This window comes from Marmota marmota, unplaced genomic scaffold (genome assembly GCF_001458135.2).
Source record: "Marmota marmota marmota unplaced genomic scaffold, marMar, whole genome shotgun sequence".
Taxonomy (NCBI): domain Eukaryota; kingdom Metazoa; phylum Chordata; class Mammalia; order Rodentia; family Sciuridae; genus Marmota; species Marmota marmota.
In genome coordinates, this window is record NW_026000016.1 from 8,000,372 (window position 1) to 8,022,187 (window position 21,816).

The 21,816-nt window shown below is 33.4% G+C and overlaps 1 protein-coding gene across 1 annotated transcript in view; it reads right to left on the bottom strand.

Annotated features, from left to right (window-relative positions):
* The window catches only part of Ccdc7 (coiled-coil domain containing 7), a 194,342-nt gene that overhangs the window by 10,153 nt on the left and 162,373 nt on the right, over positions 1–21,816 (bottom strand). The window contains exons 20-22 of the mRNA XM_015483292.2: positions 4,278–4,361; positions 3,545–3,628; positions 1,747–1,830 (exon numbers count right to left, since the gene is read on the bottom strand). Of these exons, the coding sequence (XP_015338778.1) occupies positions 1,747–1,830; positions 3,545–3,628; positions 4,278–4,361 (252 nt within the window). The remainder of the gene's footprint in view (positions 1–1,746; positions 1,831–3,544; positions 3,629–4,277; positions 4,362–21,816) is intronic.

Here is a 21,816-nt window from a genome sequence, read left to right on the forward strand (position 1 = left end):
ATATATATATATATATATATATATATATATATATATATATATATATATATATCACAATTTCTTTATCCATTTATCTGTTGAAGGGAACATAGGTTGGTTCCATAGTTTAACTATTATAAATTGAGCTGCTATAAACATTTATGTGGCTGATTTTAAATCATTTTAAATCATATGAGTATAAATCAAGGAGTGGAATAACTGGATCAAATGGTGGTTTCATTCCATGTTCTCTGAGGAATCTCCATATCACTTTTCATAATGGTTGCAACCATTGTGACTCCCTTTTAAAAAAATTGTTGTATTATTGTTTCCTTTTGCTGAGAAGAAGCTTTTTAGTTTGATTCCATCCCATTTATTGATTCTTCATTTTACTTCTTGCACTTTAGGAGTCTTGTTAAGGAAATCAGTTCCTAAGCCAACATGGTGAAGATTTGGGCCTTAGGCTTAGGGTCTCTGTTCTAGTGCCTAAGTCCTCAATCTACTTTGAGTTGAGTTTTGTGCATGGTGAGAGATAGGAATTTAATTTCATTTTGCTACATATGGATTTCCAGTTTCCCTGTACCATTTGTTGAAGAGGCTATCTTTCTCTAATATATGTTCTTGGCACCTTTGTCTAGTATGAGATAACTCTATTTATGTGTGTTAGTCTCTGTGTCCTCTATTCTGTCTGGTCTATGTTTCTGTTTGTGCCAAGACCCTGCTGTTTTTGTTACTATGGCTCTGTACTGTAGTTTAAGGTCTGGTATTGTGATGCCTCATACTTCACTTTTCTTGCTAAAGATTGTTTTGGCTATTCTGGCTCTCTTATTTTTACAAATTAATTTCATGACTGCTTTTTCTACTTCTATGAAGAATGTCTTTGGGATTTTAATAGGAATTGCATTAAATCATTATAGTGCTTTTGGTAGTATGGCCATTTTGACAATGCTCATTCTGCCTATACCAAAGCATGGGAGATCTTTCCATCTTCTAAGGTCCTCATTAATTTCTGTCTTTAGTGTTCTGTAGTTTTCATTGTAGAGGTATTTCACCTCTTTTATTAGATTGACTCCTATGCATATTGTACTATATAATTACATTTAAAATCAAGTAAAAGAAGAAAGAGAACAAAGGACGTATTTGTACAGTCTTTTGTATAACAGAATTACTTTACTAATGCTCTTGAATGTATGGATTTAAAAAATGTGTGAGGAAACTTGCTTTCAGTCTGAAGAACTTTATTAACTATTTCTTATAAAGTGGCTGATTGTAAATTTTTATTTGTTTGAATTACATTTATTTGCTTGGATGTAAAATCATGGATGATGTTTTTTTCTTGTAATACTTTGAATGTACCATCCCACTGTGTGTCTTCTAGTTTCTTTAGTTTCTGGTGCTTTTTTTTTTAGTTCCTGAGTTTTCCTTAAAATTTATTTATTTATTTACTTTATTAGTGCATTAGATTATACATAATGTTAGGGTTCATTTTGACATAACCATGCAAGCATGGATATAATTTAATCTAATCCAGTCCCCTGTATTTCCCCTTTTCCTCTTCTCCCTCCCCTTACATAAAAACAAGGGAGGGATTTCCTTTTCCTCTACTCTACTGGTCTTCTTTGTATTACTATGGGTTTTTTTGTAGGAGAGCATTCATGAAGATTTTTCTTATATAATAATAATAACACTAATTTAATAACAGTAGTACTGTTGTCATCAGAGAAAATAAAGAAATCATAAGTAAATTTTTAAAATTATTGTTCCTACCAAGGTGACTTTTTGATTTTGACTTCATTTCATCCTTTATTAGACGTTTTCCTCTTATATCAGTCAACGGTTGTGTATAAGTTTCTAAAAAAGCAAACAGATTAAAAAACAATTTTCTAAAGTAAATACTTGTAAGGACAAGCACATGGATAACTGCATATATGGCATAGTTAAGGGTGTCTGAGTGGCAGGCTACTGCCCTTGCGGCAGGCCACTTACCCAGTAGGCAGAGCCCTGGGCATGAGGTCACGTGTTGTAGTCCCTGCGCTTGCTCCAAGGCCCACTCCTCAATTGGTCACTGCAAGGACAGTTAGTGGAAATTGCATTGGTGGCTGCCTGTAATCTGCTTAGCTACTGCCTGAGTATATATACATGGTACCTGTGCAATAAAATCAGACCTGCTTCCTGCTTGGTCTTTGGAGGTCTTGATTAGCGACTCCTCAGCCACACTCTCCTCTACCCTGTTCTGTGGACCTCTTCACTGGATGAGAGAGCCCACACAAATACTAATATATGAATGTACGTGTGTCTAGTACTACCCTAATTGACATTTTTAAAATAACTTTTTAGTTTTAGGTGGACACAATACCTTTATTTTTATTTATTTATTTTTATGTGGTGCTGAGGATCAAACCCAATGCCTCACCTATGCTAGGGGAGCACTGTACTGCTGAGTCACAACCGCAGCTCCTAATTAATACTTTTTTTTAATTAGAAAAGACTGATGCAACAAGCAAGAGAAGTTGGACATGTGTCCTGATCCTGATGCCATAGAGTGAAAGTCTTGCTTTGAAGAATTGGTTAAAACTATGAATGTATGTTAAAATTTGTACTATGGTCATGGCAGCCTAAATCTATACCAGTGCAATCTAAACAGGCACAAATCAGAAATTTATAGGTACTGGTCTCACAATACTAAAGCCACAATAAATAAATTCTGGAAACATAAATTAACAAGAAAAATTAAGTTTATAAAAATTCTTGTTATTACCAGGAGAACTCTTTACTTGTATCTTGAATTCACTCTTTCTTTTGCCTCTTTCAAATGCATGGGTCAATCTGTCTTTATCAATTCCTATAGAAATACATATATATCAAAACGCTGTATGATAGCCATTTATATACAAATATTAGTATGTGCATGTGCGTGTGTGTGTGTGTTGGGAGTGCTAACTAAACAATTTTATTTATAGAGGAAGAGTCTTCTCTGAAATGAAATGCCTAAATTAGAAAATAACAAAACCTTAGAATGGAAAGGATTCTAGAAATTACATAAGACATTATATTGAGGCTTTGTTATGCTTACTAAGCTCAGCAAGACTATGTATCCAGAGAAAGGCAAACCTGATGCCCATCTTGAAGTCACATAATTCCTTAACCAGTGAATTTTCTATACAGTTATAGCTCTTATGCGTATATCTTACTGATTCAGTTTCTCTGAAGAACACTAATACACTGGTGTTCCCTTTTACACGATGCACTGCTTTTGTTTTGTTTTCCTTGCCGCTTTTAATATTTTCACTTTGTGTTTCAACATTTTTACTATGATGAATCTAGTAGTAAGGGATTTATTTGTATTATTCTACTTAGATTTTAGTGATCTTGTATATGTAGATTTGTGTTTATCATTAAGTATTCTTCAAAGCTTCAGCTTCTGCTCATTTTTTTTTGCTTTCTATAGTGCTCTCAACAAGTCTGCTAATTCTTTATTATAACAGTTTAAATGTACTTGTGCTCTCTAGTGAATTTTTTCATGATAAAAAATGAGAAATATTAGACCTGAGAAGCCTTTTCATACCGGGGAGATTCACTGCTAGTGTCTTGAGTTCACTCTTCAATAAAGGTTGTTTAAAATCATCTTCCAAGAGTTCTGGATCATTCTCTATAGAAATAAAAAGATTTCAAAAAACTTTGTGAGGTGTTCCTAAAATAGGGATGTAAAGATGTGTGTGTATCTGTACACATGTGTGTGAGTCTAACATCATTAGCCTTTTTAAACAATGGATGTACTTATCATGATATGTCAAATCTCTAAACATTAGAACTGGAAGGTCGTTTGGCAATCAAATAAGCTTCAGGATACTGAGGTTTAACCAGTTTAGTGAATAACTAAGACCACATATCCAGTTAATAATCAAATTGTAACTGTTATATTCTTTTTTTAACCTCAGGTAAAAGTCAGCTGTTTTATTTTTGCAGACTGAAGAACTGTTTTTATCTACATTAGAAAGAGAACTTTCCATCTAATCAATTGGAATAGCATTGGATATATTTGAACCAATAATATGCTAAGCTCATTTCACTTTTCTAAAGTGCTTGCTAAATGGATGAGTTCTAAGAGTAATGATATATAGCTAATTATCTATTTCTAGTAAGTAACATAGTATAAACAATTATGGGAGGGTAGTTGTAAGGACTTTTGCCCATGTTATGTAACATACAGATAGTGTTGTTATTGTGGACACAAAGTTAACCATACTCCAAAAATGATAAAAAATGAGAAATATTAGATCTGAAAAGCCTTTTCATACCAGGGAGATTCACAGCTAGTGTCTTGAGTTCACTCTTCAATAAAGGTTCTTTAAAAGCATCTCTCAAGAGTTCTGGATCATTCTCTATAGAAATAAAAAGATTTCAAAAAACTTTGTGAGGTATTCCTAACATAGAGATGTGAGGTGTGTGTGTGTGTGTGTGTGTGTGTGTGTGTATGAGAGAGAGAGAGAGAGAGAGAGAGAGAGAGAGAGAGAGAGAGAGAGAATGAGAGAAAATTAGCCATTTAAACAATTAGTGAATAAGATACTAACATTATTAGCTTTTTTATTCAAAATAAGTGATAACAAAGTGTCTAGATCATCAAATCTCTAAACATTAGAACTGGAAGATCATTTGGTAATCAAATATTCTGCATGAAAGCCTTCTATTGGTTATTTGTGCTGCAAAATAATCTCTTACTCTGGCATTTTCTTTTTAAATCTCTTAATAATTGGTACCTATTGATACATATAAAATTTTAATTTTAAGTCCAGTTTAAAAACACAGAGTTAGTGCTTCTTATATACTGTTTAAAAAAAAATCTCTCCTTAATCCCAAAGATGTTTTCTTATATTATTTTCAAGAAGATCAATTATTTACAATATGCATATAAATAGAACTATTTTTAAAAATAATATCCATTTATCTTTGTTATGTAGTTTTTTCTTTGCCATTAATACATGTGTCTGTTTCTCACAATAATCTGTTCCATTCATCTATTTGTTTAACATGTACCAACACCACACTGCTTTAATTATTGTATCTTTGTAATAAAACCTGATATTTAATGTTTTATTTCCTTCAAATTTGTACTTTTTTAGAGTGACCTTTGTTATTTTGTTTCTATGAACCTATACCTTGACATAAATTTTAGAATTAATTTATCAATTTTTCAGAAAAAAATGTTGCTGGAATTATTTTTTTGTTTTCTTTTTTATCTTTTGTGGAGCTAGGTATAAACATAGGCCTTTAGCTCAAGCTTGGCAAGTGCTACATCTACTTAGCTACATCTACATCCCCAGTCCTGGAATCTTGACTGTGACTGCATTGAATCCATAGATACATAAAATCCATGGTTTAAATTAGAGGTAACTCTTTGTGCTGTATATTTTCATGAGTTTTTTTTTCTAATGGATAAAATCATGTATCCACCACTATATAATCATGCAAAATATTTACAACACCCTGAAAAATTTCATGTGCTTATACTTATTTACTCTCCCTTTACTTTGAATCTTTGTCAACTTCTGATGTTTTTACTGTAATTTTGTCTTTCCTAGAGTACCATAGAATTGAAATCAGACATTATATAGCCTTTTCAGATTGGCTTATTTTTAATAAAGTGCATTTTAAGCACCTAATATATCATCTTATGGATGGATATCTCATTTCTATTTCTTACTAAATAATGAAACATTAATGAAAGTACCAATTTGTTTATGTATTATTCTATCGAAGAACATCTTGGCTGCTTCCAATTTGTGACAATTATAAATAAAGTAGCTATAAACGCTTATGTGCAAGTGTTTGTGTAGATGTAAGATTTCAACTAATTTGAGTAGGAGTGATATTGACGGCAATTATATAATACAATTACTATCTTACAAAATGGCTATCCCATTTTGTATTCCCACGAGCAAGGAATGATCATTCCTGTTTGACATCCTCAACAGCATTTGGTGTTGCTGATGTTTTAGATTAGCCATTCTCATAGGTGTATAGTGGTAATGTATTTTTGTTATTCTTTGTATCTTTGATGATGCATCCGTTTAGTTCTTTTGCCCATTTTGAACTGGATTATTTGTAATCTCTCCTGATAAATATATAGTGTGAGCTTGAAAAAAACTCTCTTGAAAAAAAAAACTCTCTTATTATTGGGTAAAGTATTCTAAAACCACCAAGTAGATCAGTTGATTTATGCTGTGTAGTTTACTACATTCTTAATAATATTTTGTCTCTAAGATGTGTCAATTACTGATAGAGGGGTATTTGAGTCACCAAATATAATAGTGAATTTATCTATTTTTCCTTGAAATTCTATTGGTTTTGCCTCCTGTATTTGGTGCACACTAGCATATTTATATAAGGATCACTATATATTCTTGGAGAACTGATTCCTTCATCATTACTTAATGCCTCTTGCTATCTCAGTAATTGTCTTTGCTCTGAAGTCAGCTTATCTGATTAATGTAGCTACTTTTAATTTCTTTTGATTAGTGTTAGCATGGTATATATTCTCATTCCTTTACCTTTAATTTGTCCGTGTCTATATTAAAAGTAGTTTTCTAGCAAACAATATATATATATGGATCTTGGTTTGTTTGTTTGTTTTTGTAATCCTGTCTGAACTTTACTGTTTTTTGTTTGTTTGTTTTTGCACTAAGGATTGAACCTAGGGGTGCTTTACCACTGAGTCACACCCCCAGCCATTTTTTATATTTTATTTAGAGATGGGGTCTCACTGAGTTTCTTAGGGTCTCACTAACTTGCAGAGGCTGGCTTTCAACTCGTGATCCTCCTGCCTCAGCCTCCTGAGCCTCTGGGATTACAGGAATGTGAAACAAAAAATGTCTATTTTTTAATTGATGTGTTTAAACTATAGATACTTAAAGTGATTTTTGTTATAATTGGATTAATACCTAAATGTTTGTCATTGATTTCTTTTTTTAAAAATTGTTCTTTATAGTTATACATGACAGGAGAGTCTATTTTGACATATTTATACAAACATTGAATATATCTTATTCTAATTAGGATCCCAGTCTTGTGCATGTATATATGTTGAGATTCATTGTGGTGTATTCATATATGTACATAGGAAAGTTATGTCAAATTCTTTCTTTCCCTCCTATCTTTCCTTTTCTTCTTCCCTCCTTCCTTCCCTCTCTTACCCTCCTCTGTTTTTTGGATTTTTTAAATAATTTTTTTCTCACTCTCTTAAACCATCAATTATACTTCATTTTATACTATTTAAGTCGTGGTTTCTGTAGAGTTCACAATGTACTTTTACAGCAAATGCAAGTCCATTTTCAAAAACCATGATTTGATTTCACATGAAGTGCAATTACCTTATAATAAAACTCATTCATAAACAATGATTTTCTAATACATTGCTCATATTCTTATTTTCAAACAAAAACTTCTATGTGCTAGATCAGCTAAGCTTAAGAAAAGTGAAAATGTTTATTTTTATTTATTTATTTATCCTTTCTTTATATGGATATGAGTTTCTGATCAACATTTTTTTCTCTAAGAAACTTTCACCATTTTTTAAAATAAGGAAGTTCAACTTGCAATAAGTTTCCTCATTTTTTTTCATTTCAGTCTTTTCTATTGCAGATACGGTTTTTGAAGAGAAATCTTATGCAATTTTCCTTCTTTATAGTGTCTTCATTAGGGTTTAATATCAAAGTAAAACTGGCTTCACAAATTAGTTGTGAAATGTTGTTTTCTTTTGGTCTCTGAAAAGCCTAATTTAGAATTACTTCTTCAACAAATATTTGAGAGTGGGAGATCCAACATGGCGGCGGGCGCAGAGAGATCAAGTCTCTGACCTCTTCAGCTGCATGGGCATAGGGAGTCTTAAACCGCCGAAATGCTGTTTGCTCAGGAGCACTAGGCAATGCTGAGCTGACGTGGATCTGGGGTGAACAATCTACGCCTCTCAGAACACACATCGAGCCTGGAGCGGCTGAATTCAGGCTCCCATTCGCCTGCGTCTTGCAGACAAACCGCTGTGACTCAGCACTAAAGGATCCTAATCCCGCTGAGACAACTTGTCCGCTTTTCCTGATCCTGCGGAGGTTAATACCAACCGAGCCTCCATAGGCAGTGGTCACAGGATTGAGAGGGGGTTTGGGAGAGCCGGTCAGGACCCACCCATTGCATCAGTCACCTGGCAAAGGGAACGAACTGTCACCATTCGCATGGGATATCAACATGGCAGAGAACTGACGTCACCAGAATGCGGTGGAGGAGATAACTTCATTGAAACCAGCGGTGGCAGGTGTGTAACCCCCTAACCCCCCCTCCACACAGCGGGGAAACCTCAAGGGCCCCTCCCAGCTCTCCCGTGAGCACGACAGTCAGACTGAGGGAACAGCGGCACGGGACCCACGGCACGGGACCCACAGCGCGGGACCCCCGGCTACCGCTCCCAACGGTGCTGACAACTGAGGTCGATTGCACAAGCTACTGGGGGAGTGGTTACCGGAGGGCAAGCAAAATACGCTGAGGGTTCTCAGCCCCAAGCTCCACAACCTTAGCGTCTGAGGGATTGGCAAACAGGGAGAGTGTGCCCAGTCATTCAAGAAAATAGGGCTCCCGGGAGCAGCAGACCTGGCGTGTAGCCAGTATTGTGGTGAGCGTCACCAATGAGCGGGGCCTGGCTGGAGGAAAAGTGGGGAAGTGTCTAGACACAAGAAAGGGCCCTAGGCACTCAGGATTGGAGACCCACCCAGTCGGGGAGGAGGAGCTGCTGCACAGTGATTGGTTCCCGCGTATTGAGAGGAGAAGCTTGGCCCGGTGGGCACAGCTCCACCTACTGGAAGAGAAGTTAATTGATCTCTAAGACTGCACTTTTTAATTTTTTTTTATTATTTGGTTTTTTTAAAATTGTTTTTTATTTTTATTTTTTATTATTTTTTTTTAATTTTTAATTTTTATTTTTATTTTTATTATTTTTTTCTTTTTTTCTTTTTTATTTTCTATTTTTTTCTTTTGTCTTTTCATTTCTTTTCAATTTCCTTATTCCTCTTTCCTTGAATTCTACCCGTTTACTCTCATTCTCTTTAGTGACTTCTTCCCTTCCCTTCTAATACCTTTCCTTCCAAGCATCACGACGCTGTTTATGTGTAATTTACTAAATATGTATAGGCAAATGTTCCAAGGCGTTATATAGTGCTACCAAGTCCCTAGCTACCCCCAAATACTCCAGACCATTCTCCTGTTAATATCCCTCGTCAGTAGAGCAACCTTCCAAGGTTGCCAAGAGATACCAACCTCAATTCCATCACATCATTCGACATAAATATAAGTCCCAAGAACAAATCGCAGACTGCTATATGCCATCAGAATCCGTACACAGTTTAGGAAACGAATGAATGTGCATTAAAGTGCAACAAAACTCATCATTTCTAGTCATAGTCTACCATCACAAAAGAGAGACACCAGAAACACACAAAACCAAATAAATTTATAAGAGTAAACAGTAACTCAGCAGTCAAACAGAACAAGAAGTAACATGAGCATTAATACCAATACTTTTCAAGTTATTTCAGGAAATAGAAAAAGAGGGAACTCTTCCAAATTCATTCTATGAGGCCAACATCACCCTGATTCCGAAACCAGACAAAGACACTTCAAAGAAAGAAAACTACAGACCAATAGCTCTAATGAACCTAGATGCAAAAATCCTCAATAAAATTCTGGTGAATCAGATACAAAAAACACATCAAAAAAATTGTGCACCATGATCAAGTAGGATTCATTCCTGGGATGCAAGGATGGTTCAATATACGGAAATCAATAAATGTTATTCACCACATCAATAGACTTAAAGATAAGAACCATATGATCATCTCGATAGANGGAAAGAGAGAGAGAAGGGAAATTGCATAGTAAAGGAAGGAGACCCTCATTGTTATACAAAAATTACATATAAGAGGAAGTGAGGGGAAAGGGGAAAAAAACAAGAGAGAGAAATGAATTACAGTAGATGGGGTAGAGAGAGAAGATGGGAGTTGGGGGGAGGGGAGGGGAAGGGAGGGGGGATAGTAGAAGATAGGAAAAGCAGCAGAATACAACATACACTAGTATGGCAGAATGTAAAAAAGTGGATGTGTAACTGATGTGAATCTGCAATATGTATACGGGGTAAAAATGGGAGTTCATAATCCGTTTGAATCAAATGTATGAAATATGATATGTCAAGAGCTTTGTAATGTTTTGAACAACTAATAAAAAAAGAAAGAAGTTAAAAAAAAGAAAAGCTATGATGAAAATTAACAAGGAGAATCTTCAAAAAAAATTCTTAAAATAGTGCAACCATATGTCTTAGCTATGTTATCCTTATGTATTTCTACAAAATGATTAAAGTCAGCATATTTTAATGATACATGCATGCCCTTGTATATTGGAGCACAATTCACAATTGTGAAGTTATGGAATCAACCCAGCTGTCCATCAACAGATGTATAGATAAAGAAAACATTACAAATATGCATAATGGAGTTTTGTTTGGTCATAAAGAACAAAATTATATCATCTCTAGAAGAATGGTTGGCCCAGCCAATACCATGTTAAGTGTAATGAGACAGACAATTATTGAAAATTTTCTCTCATAAGAGGAAGCTACAGGGGAAAAATATCAATGAAAAAGAATGTCATGAAAACAGAAGGAAAATTATTAGGGAGTCAGGGGTGGGAATAGAGGTGATGAAATACATTAGGGAATGAAATTATATTATATAACAAATATGAATATTCCAACATGAAACCTATTATTTAATAGAATTGTTATTTATGACACTAGGGGGAAAAAAAGGTTGCTTTGCGAGACAGGGAATGTAGCTCAGTGATAGAGTGCTTACCTAGCATGCATGAAACCCTGATTCAATCCCTAGCACCTCAAAAGTTTTGTGCTTATAGCATGTACATTAGTTTTGTAAAGAAAGCAAGCACTCAAGAAAAGGAAAAATCTGAAGAGGAGAACTAACACAATGGGATTAAAATATATATGCTCCATTAAGGGTTATGTTAGATTCAAAGGTAATTTGGAGTAAGCAAAAATGTTTATAAAGATTAAGACTTAAAAACAAATATTTGAGAAATTACCCGTAAAACCATTTGGGACTGGAATATCTTTGTGTGGGAGGGTTTAAGAGTTTTGAATTATAGTTCTTTAGTAAACTCACATGAATTTTAATTTTATCTTTTGGCCTTATGTTAGCTTTGGTATATTTTGATTTTTCTAAAAATTTGTTCTTTTTTTCCAAATTATCAAACTTACTGACATGAGTTTATAATATATGATTGAAATATTTAATAATTATTAATGAATATTAGTCATCTAAATTAATGGATTTCACTGTGACTTTCCATATATGTATATATCATGTTTTTGTCATATCCACCATCCCTTCTACCCTCTCTTGTCCTCCTCTTTATTTCCCCACTTCACCTGGTCCACCTAATAGTCCCTTCTATTTCCAGGTTGTTTTAATTTTAATTTCAAAAATATATAAAAAGAAAGGAAAGAAGAAGAAAAAGAAAACATGTGATACTTGTATTTCTGCTCCTGGCTTTTTTCACTAAACATGACGTGCTCTTATTCCATTCATTTTTCTGTAAATGATGATATCCTTCTTAATGACTGAATAATATTAGGGCTGGAATTGTGGTTCAGTGGTAGAGTGTTCACCTAGCACATGTGAGGCCCTGGATTCGATCCTCAGCACCACATAAAAACAAATAATTAAATGAATAATATGCTACTATGTATGTAGATTTTTTAATTGCAGTTTCAATCTTGTTATTGACTTATATACTTTTTATTTTTAAGATCTTCTTGGTTCAATTTTTGTAGGTCATTTGTATTGAGAATTTGTCCATTTCTTCTATATATTCTAATATTGGCATATGGTTTTAGAAAATATTCCCTAATGGCCCTCTGGATTTCAATGGTAACTTTTAAAATATTCCTATTTTTTCTCCACTTTTATTAATTTGGATCTTCTCTCTTCCTTTTGGTTTGTTTAGGTAAGTTTTGTCAATTTTGCTATCTTTTCAAAGAACCAATTCTTAATTCTAGTGATCCTTTGTATTGTTCTTCTCTATTTCATTTATTTGTACTCAAATCTTTATCTTTTTCTCCTACTAATGATTTTGGATTTGATTTGTTCTTGTTTTTCTAAGACCTTGAGATACATCATTAGGTCATTTATTTGAGAGCTCCTTTATAAAAATGTAGACACATATAGCTATAAACTTCCTTTTGAGTGCCACTTTTGCTGTACTCTATAGAGTTTTGTAAGTTGTGTTTCTATTGTTTTAATTGATTCTTTTTAGTTATATATGACTATACACACACACACACACACACAAAATACTATGACATAATTATAAAACCATGAAATATAATTTGTTCTAATTCAGTCCCCAGTCTTTCCCTTACCCTCCCATCTCCTACTCACTGTTCCTTTACTTTCATGGGAGGTCTTTCCATCTTCTAAGGTCTTCCTCAATTTCTTTCTTTAGTATTCTATAGTTTTCATTGTAGAGGCCCTTTCCCTCTTTTTGTTAGAATATTTTATTATTTTTTTAGGCTATTGTGAATGTGATAGTTTTCCTAATTTCTTTTTCAGTAGGCTTATCATTGGAATATAGGGAACATGATTGATTTATGGGTGTTGATTTTTTATCCTGCTACTTTGTTGAATTCATTTATGAGTTCTAGAAGTTTACTAGAGCAGTTTGGTTTTTTTTGTATTCTAAATATAAGATCATGTCATCAGCAAAAAGGTAATTTGAGCTCTTCTTTTCCTATTTGTATCCCTTTAACTTTCTTCTCTTTCTTAATTGCTCTGGATAGAATTTCAAGTACTATGTTGAATAGGAGTGTTAAAAGTGGGAATTCTAGTCTTGCTCCTGTTTGGAGGAAATGCTTTCAGTTTTTCTCCATTCAGCATAATGTTAGCCTTGGGTTTGTCATATAGCCTTTACAATGTTGAGGTAGATTCCTTCTACTCCTAGTTTTTTTTTATAGTGTTTAAACATGAATGCATGCTGTATTTTGCTTTTTCTGCATCTATTGAGATAATAATTTGATTCTTGTCCTTAACACTGTTTAGGTAGTGAGTTACATTTATTGATTTCCATGTGTTGAACCCACTCTTGCATTCCTAGGATGAATCCCACTTAGTAGTAGTGCAGTATCTTTTTGATATGTTTTGTATGCAGTTTGCAAATATTTTATTAGGAATTTTTGCATCTATTTTTATCAAGGATATTGAAATAAAGTTTTCTTTTCTTCATGTGTCTTTTTCTGGTTTTGGTAGTTTCATATAATGAGTTTGGGATGGTTCCCTCCTTTTCTGTTTCATGGAATAATTTGAGAAGGATCAGTATTAGTTTTTCTTTAAAGGTCTGGTAGAACTCAGCTAAGAATTCATGCAGTTATGAGCTTTTCTTTGTTGGAAGCCTTTTGATGGCTATTTCACTTTCATTACTAGAAATTGATCTGTTTAAGTTTTCTATGTCCTCCTGGTTTAATTTGGGCAGCTCATTTGTCTCTAGAAATTTGTTGATATCTTCAAGATTTTCTAGCTTATTGGAGCACAAATTTTCAAAATAGTTTCTGAAAATCCTTAGGATTTCAGTAGCGTTTGTAGTAACATTTTCTTTTTCATCTCATATTTTGATAATTTGCATTTTTCTCTTTCTTTTAGTGAGTTTGGCTGAGAATTTATCAATTTTGTTTATTCTTTCAAAAAACTGTTGTTTTTTTTGGGGGGGGGGAGTGGGTACCAGGTAATGAACTCAGAGGCATTTAAACACTGAGCCACATCCCCAGACTTATTTTGTATTTTTATTTAGAGACAGAGTATCACTGACTTGCTTAGCACCTCACTTTTGCTGATTCTGTTTGGTCCAAATTATTAATTGTAGTTTTTAGATCTATAGAATATTTACTTAGTTTTTGTTTGAGGATATATCCAATGATGAAAGAGATATGTTAAAGTTACCCAGTATTATTGTATTGTGGTCTACTTGATTCTTAATATTTAGAAGAGTTTGTTTGATGTACACAGATGCTTCATTGTTTGGGGCATAAATACTTATAATCATTATGTATTTTGGGTGTGTTATTCCCTCAAGCAGTATGAAATGAGTTAATTACTTCTGGCTTGAAATCCACTTTATCTGATGAGAATGGTAACCCCTGTTTGTCTGCAAGATCCATGTGAGTGGTATGTTTTTTGCCATCTTTTCACTTTCAGTCTGTGGATATCTCTGCTTGTGAGATGAATCTCTTGCAGACAACATATTGTTGGGTCTTGTTTTTAATTCAGTCTGCCTGTGTCTTTTTTTTTTTTTTTTGGAATGGGTGGGGTACCAGGGATTGCATAAAGTTTATTTATTCATTGGTACTGGGGTTTGAACTCAGGGACACTCAACAACTGAGCCATATCCCTAGCCCTATTTTGTATTTCTTTTTAGAGACAGAGTCTCACTGAATTGCTTAGTGCCTCACTTTTTCTGAGGCTGGCTTTGAACTCATGATCCTCCTGCCTCAGCCTCCTGAGCTGCTGGGATTATAAGTGTGTGCCACTGCTCCAGGCCCTGTGTCTTTTGATTGAATAATTTAGACCATTTACTTTTAATGTTATTATTGAGAGCTGATTTTTATTACCTGCCATTTTGATTTATTTCCAATGTTTAAATTGGGTTTGATTCTCCTTATTATTGACTATGCTTCTAGTGTGATGCCTACTCTTGCTGGTTCTCAGTTTTACTTTTAATTTCTTCTTCATGAAATATTTTATTGAGTATGTTTTGTAGTGCAAGCTTTCTAGTTATTAATTCTTTAAGTTTTTGTCTATCATGGGAAGTTTTTATTGTATCTTCAATTTATAGCTTAATTGTGTTGGGTATACTGTTCCTGGTCGGCATCCATTATATTTAAGAGGTTGGTATATAGTATTACAAACTCTCCTTGCTTTTAGAGTTTGGGTTGAGAAATCAGCTGAAATCCAGATTGGTTTACCTTTAAATGTGACTAGTCATTTTTCTCTTGTAGTTTAAAAAATTCTATTCTTATTCTCTGTGTTAGGCATTTTCATAATAATGTGTCTGTTGTGACTTTGTATATTTGGAGTCCTATACACCTTCTGTAGTTGAATTTCCATTTCATTCTTAAGGATTGAAAAGTTTTCTGATATCATCTGATTGAAAATATTGTACATGTCTTTAGTTTGAGTTTTAGAGCTTCATCTATCCCAGTGAATCTTAAATTTGTTATCTCACATTTCTTGAATATTCAACTTTATTTTCAAGATTATATACTTTGTCTTCAAGGCTTCAAAATCTGTCCTCAAAGTGGTCTAATCTATTGGTGACATTTTCCTTTGAATGTTTAATTTGATTTATTGATTCCATCATTGCAAAGATTTGTTTGATTCTTTTTCAGAATCTCTCTTTATTGAGGTGATATTTCACTTCCTGTATTTTTTTCTCTGATTTCACTCCTTATATCATCTGTTAGCTCATAGAACAGTTTATGAATTTTCTAAATGTTATCTCTGAAATTTCTTCCACTGTGGTGTCAAGGAAGTCTGTTGTTGAAGCATTATAGGCTGTTTGAGATGGTTTTTTGGCCTGCTTTTTTACATTGTTTATATGTCTACGTATCTATCGATATAGTTCTAAATTATTTTAAGTGAAGAACTACTATGTGTGATTCTTTTTCTTAAAGTTGGATGGGTTGGATGCATATCTATAAAATGATATTTTAATTCAATGTGTGACCTTTGCTGATCCCAATATCAACTCCACTCTAAGAGATCCACTTGGATCCTATGTACTGTAATCACTTCTGGTCAAGCCTCATACTATTCAACCTTGTAAAAATAAAAACTTGTTGCAATTGTTCTCTGCAGTTCTTTAAATTCAGTTATGAACCCATAATAAATTTCAAATAGGTCAAAAAGTATTTAAGTTTAGTAAACTTATTATAACCTTAAGTGAGTGCTAAAAGGAGGGAAGAAGAAAGTTTTTGCAAATGGGGAGTGAAAAAAAGAAGGCAATAAAGAGAAAATAAAGAGAGAAATAGAGAAAGAGAGAGAAAATGAATGTGTGAGAAAGAAGATATAAAAGTAATTTACACCAAGATAGAAAGAGAAATAGATGAATGGGTGTTATTTGAGGTAGTAGCAGATAGTGCAATAGAATGAGTAGGACATAGGAAGAACAAGTATAAACAAGATAGGAAAGCAATGATAGGAAGATTGATTCCAGTTAATTATTTAAACCATTAGATGAAATACATTCAAATGGGTTGGAGGTACAACATTCTTTATAGGGTTAACAATTATCATTCAAGATAAGGAGTTATTTATGTTATCAAATTTGACATTGGGATTGGTTATAGTCTTGGAGAGTGAAGTGTTGTGAGTAAGCTGATTCTAATATTGCAGCCTCTAAAGGAACCCTGTGTTTGCTGAGGGTCACTGCTATACCTTTTCCTCTCTGCTAAATTCTTTTCACTGTAGTGAGGATCCTGGTAGCTGTCTATGTGTGCAGGCATAGTGATTGTGAGTTTTCTGCCAGTGGATTTTCTCTTGCGCAGTAGGTTTCCGCCTGCTGTCTCTACTCTCTGAGATGTTACAGTGAAGGGTCTCTGGTGGTTCACCTGCACTCTATTTTCTGTTGCCCCAGGAGGTGAATGTTGGGCATCGATTCCTCTGCTTAATAAGTGTGGTGCAAAGTCCTGCAAGTATCCAAACAAAGCTCTGTCATTTGCCAGTTGCGATTACAGTTTAGGCTGTGTATCTATTAAGGCTGGTATCTGGTGCTTTCTGTTGCATAGCTTCTTGCAATTTCCTGCTGGTTTTATATATTACTGGATATTCAGGCAGCTACATGATTAGTGTAACTTCATATCTGTACAAGCATAAGAATGGAATCCTACTTGGAATGGGTTGTACTCCATATATGTATAATGTGTCAAAATACACTCTACCATCATGTATATCTAAAATCAACAAATAAAAAAAATTCATTGACAAAGAAAAAAAGATCTTTATGGCTGGATTTCAAGAAGGCCTACTGCAGGAGGGCTTCCCTTTGGTTTAATTTGCAGCTGTCTGGGCATGGGAAGATGCTGTGCTGATTTAAGAGTGTGACTGGTCAGGTGCGGACTCACCAAGATGGTTGCAGGGGCCCCTGCTCAGCATTTTTTCCCAACAATTTAGTTTTAAGTTGGTTTGTGCTATTTAAAGGAGACTTGTGATTTTAAATTTTGTCTATATTTTAAATAGTTTCCCAATAGTTTAAGAGAATATCTACTCCCTGCCTGTCCTTCTCTCTCTGTTGTCTTATTCCTCACTCATCCATAGGTTTGGGTTAGGGCACTCTGAGTTTTAATTTCTACCCTGGTAACCCATCTTCCAGTCACTCCAGGTCTCAGATTATGTAGTTTTGAGTATTAGAGCAGTTATTTTGTCATTCACCTTAGAGCAGTTATTTTTTCATTCAATTCTGCTTTTAGTCAATGCCTCCTTTTTATGGTGTGAGGAGATTGGGACTTGCTGCTTAGTTCATTTCACCTCCACCACTTTCTCCATCCTCCTCAATTTTAATTTGATTTTAGGAATTTTTAAGTATCACCCCTGACTTATTCAACACCCCAGTTTTCATTTAAAAATGTATTGCTTAATCTTTATGTGTTGGTTGAATTTATTTCATTTTAAATTTGATATCTAGTTTCATTTCATTATGTTCTGATAAGATGCAATAAATTATTTCCCAAAGGACTTAAAACTGCATACTTCAGGGACATAGCCACATCAATGTTTATAGCAGCACAATTCACAATAGCTAAACTGTGGAACCAACCTAGATGCTCTTCAGTAGATGAATGAATATAGAAAATGTGACACACACACACACACACACATTCACACATACACAATGGAATATTATTCAGCATTAAGAGAGAAAAAAATCATGGCATTTGCAGATAAATGGATGGAGTTGGAGAATATAATGCTAAGTGAAATTAGCCAATCCCAAAAAAACAAATGCCAAATGTTTTCTCTGATATAAGGATGTTGATTTATGAGGGTGGGAGCATTGGAGGATTAGACAAACACCTGATAAGGCAAAGGGGTGGGAGAGGAAGGGAGGGAGTGTGGGGGTAAGAAAGACAGTGGAAAGAGATGGACATCATTATCCTAAGTACACGTATGAAGACACGAATGGTGTAACTCTACTTTGTGTACAACCAGAAATATAAAAAAATGTGCCCTGTATGTGTAATATGAATTGTAAATGCATTCTTCTGTCATATATAACAAATTAGAATAAATTTTTAAAAATCTAAAAAAATAATATGGGCATATTTTAAAAATATTATTGTGATTTTGATTTTAACTCCACTTTACATATCTATAATACTTAAAGACCCCAAAGTAATATAAAATGTTTAATAACCTGAAAAGGAATTTAAAATAATGATCTGAAGCTAATGGAACTGGATATAAGAGAATACAGATTTACAGTTCAATAAAAGCAGAAATGTTCTATGTTGAATTTATGTTCTAAATGAGAAATTTAAAAAGAGATACCATAAAATAGAACAAAACAGATATCTTCTATACAGTTGAAATACTTTAGGATTATGGTCTGCAGTGTCCAAACATAAATATTTACTTACCAACCACTTTGTCTAAGTCTAAATGAAATATTATATCACTAATCGATGGCTGCAATTTTGGAAAGTTTTCTGATGTATCTGAGGTTGCTTCATATTTAGCTGTAAATAGTAATAGAGCACCATATTAGTTCATTTAAAAAGATAATGAACATCTTTTTACATATCAAACTAATGGTTTGTTTCAGATAAAATTACATAAGACTAATTAGTGGTATATTACCTTACAGTCACATAAATCTATTTACTTCAAAATTTAACAACCTAATTACTCAATTAAATGCAAATATGCCCAATAATCTTAAAAAGCTATAAAAGTAGTCACCTTATGACAAGTATTATATATGGACAACTTTTCAAATATTATCTCATTAATTATCAAAACAATTGAAGTAGCTATTTTATTCCCCTTTAACAGATGAAGAAGGTAGAGTTTAGAGTTATTATGCATATTATTAAAAAGTCACAGTTATTAAAAGCAAAAACTTTAAATGAATTGGTTCTTTTGGATCTCAGAAACTATTCTCCAGCTAATAAATGCCTACTGGGACTGGGCATGCAATATGGGTAAAATGAACCTATAATAATTGGGGTGGCATAAAAAAGCAGAGGTAAAGTGGAGAGTATCTGTTTTACATAAAACAATTATACTCATTGATTGCCACAAATGCAGATTGATGTTCTGAAGTCTTCTAAATTCTCAAAAGAAATAAAAAATCTAGACATTTGAAAGAGTTGAAAATAATTTAAAAGTTTAAGCATATTTAAAAGACAAAACAAGTCATTAGAACCACAGAGGACTACTTATTCTTAGGAAAAGATTAATTCTAACATATGGGTGGTATTTGAGATCCAATCAGTGGTATATTCCTTTAGAAAATATCACATTTACCAATCAATGTATGGTGCAACCACATAGAATCAGGGAAAAGTATTTATAGATCATATTCTCCAGTTGTCTATCCCTCATCAAATCACTTCTAAGGTACATCATTATGTGTCTTCCAGGGACAGATGGTTTTATATTAACTTAAAATGTGTTTATTTTTTGTAGTGGCAATTGAACCCAGGGGTGTTTTATCACTGAGATTGACTAAAGATAATGAACATCTTTTTATATATCATTATTAGCCATTTGAACCTCTTTTGAGAAGTGTATGTTCAGTTCATTTGACCACTTATTAATTGGTTTATTTGCTTTTATGGTGTTAAGTATTTTGTGGTTTTTATTGGTGCTTTTAATGACATATAATAGTGAAATTCATTGTGATATTTTCATATATGTACATAACATAATTTGATCAATCTCATTCCCTAGTATTTTTCCTTTTTGTACCCTCTTCCCTCTCCCTGTCCACTTCCCTTACTAGACTTCCTTATACTAATATATTTTTTTTTAAAGAGAGAGAGAGAGAAAGAGAATCTTTTTTTTTTGTAGGTGGACACAACACAATGCCTTTATTTTTTTTATGTAGTGCTGAGAATCAAACCTGGGTCCGCCTGTGCTAAGTGAGCGCTCTACAGCTGAGCCACATCCCAGCCCCCTTATACTGATATTTTAGATTAATACATTATAAGTATATATAAAAGATATATATAAAAGATTCATTATGTAATATTTATAAATGTACAGAGCATAATTTAGTCTATTTCATATGACAGTATTTTTCCCATGCCCTCCCCAATTTGGAACCCCTTCCTCTACTCTATTTGTCACCCTTCCATTTTGTTGTTGAGATTGTTGTTTTATTCCTTTGTTTTCTCTCTAACTTCTATATAGATTTCTGCATACATTCGAATCTTGAATTTCTGAGTATGGGTTATTTCACTTAGCATAATGTTCTCCAGTTCTACCCACTTAACAGCAGATGGCAAACTTTCACTATTTCGTTATGTGTGTGGAAAACAGTGTGTGTGTGTGTGTGTGTGTGTGTGTGTGTGTGTGATTATTTGTTGATAGGTTTTTTTAAGCTGGTTCCATAACTTGGCTATTTTGAATTGCACTGCTATAAACATTATGAATGTTATCACTATGATATGCTGATTTTAGTTCTTTTGAACAAGCACCAATTAGTGAGATAGCTCAGTCCATTCCTAGTTTTTGCAGAATATTTATAGTCTTCCAAAGTGGTTGTTCTAATTTGTAGTCCCAAATCTTTCCCCCCACATTCTCACCAGCATTTATCATTATTTGTATTCTTGACAATTGCCATTGTAACTGGACAGAGATGAAACTTCCGTGTAATTTTGATATTCATTTTACTGATTATTTAGGATGTTGAACATTTTTTTCTTATCTTTGTTGGTCATTTGTATTTCTTCTTATGAGAAATGTCTGTTAAAATCATTTGCCCATTTACTGATTGGATTTTTGTTTTTTGTTTTTTTCTAATGTTTTTTTTAGTCCTTTATATATTCTGAATACTAATACCCTATTGGGAGAGCAGCTGGAAAACATTTCTCTCCCATTTTATAAATGCTTTATTTATTTTCTTCTTTTCCTTTACCATGAATATGTTTTATAATTTGATGACATTGTACTTATCAATTCTTGGTTTTATTTCTTATTAAGGAAGTTGATGTCATTGCTGATATGTTGAAGTTTTGACCCTGTTTTCATCTAGCAGTTACTTATCCTCTGGGTTTCAGAACAATCTTTAGTGATAAGTCCTTCTTTCTCTCTAATTTTGTTGATTTGGGTTGGCTCTCTCTCTCTTACATTTAGTCTAAGCATTTAATAACTTGTTTATCTTTCAAAAAAACAGATCTTTGTATCATGAACTTTGGCAATTTTTTAAAAAAAATATTTATTTATTTTTTAGTTGAAGTTGGATATAATACCTTTATTTTATTCATTTATTTATTTTTTTTGCTTTTATATGGTACTGAGGATTGAACCCAGCACTTCACACGTGCTAGGTGAATGCTCTACAGCTGAGCCACAACCCCAGACCCCTTTGGCAATTTTTAAAATTCTCTATTTTGTTAATTTTGGTTCTGATCTTAATTATTTCCTGTCTTCTTCTGATTTGGGAATTAGTTTGTTCCTGATTTTTTATACATCAAGATTTAACAATAGATGGTTTATTTGGAATCTTTCTGCAGTG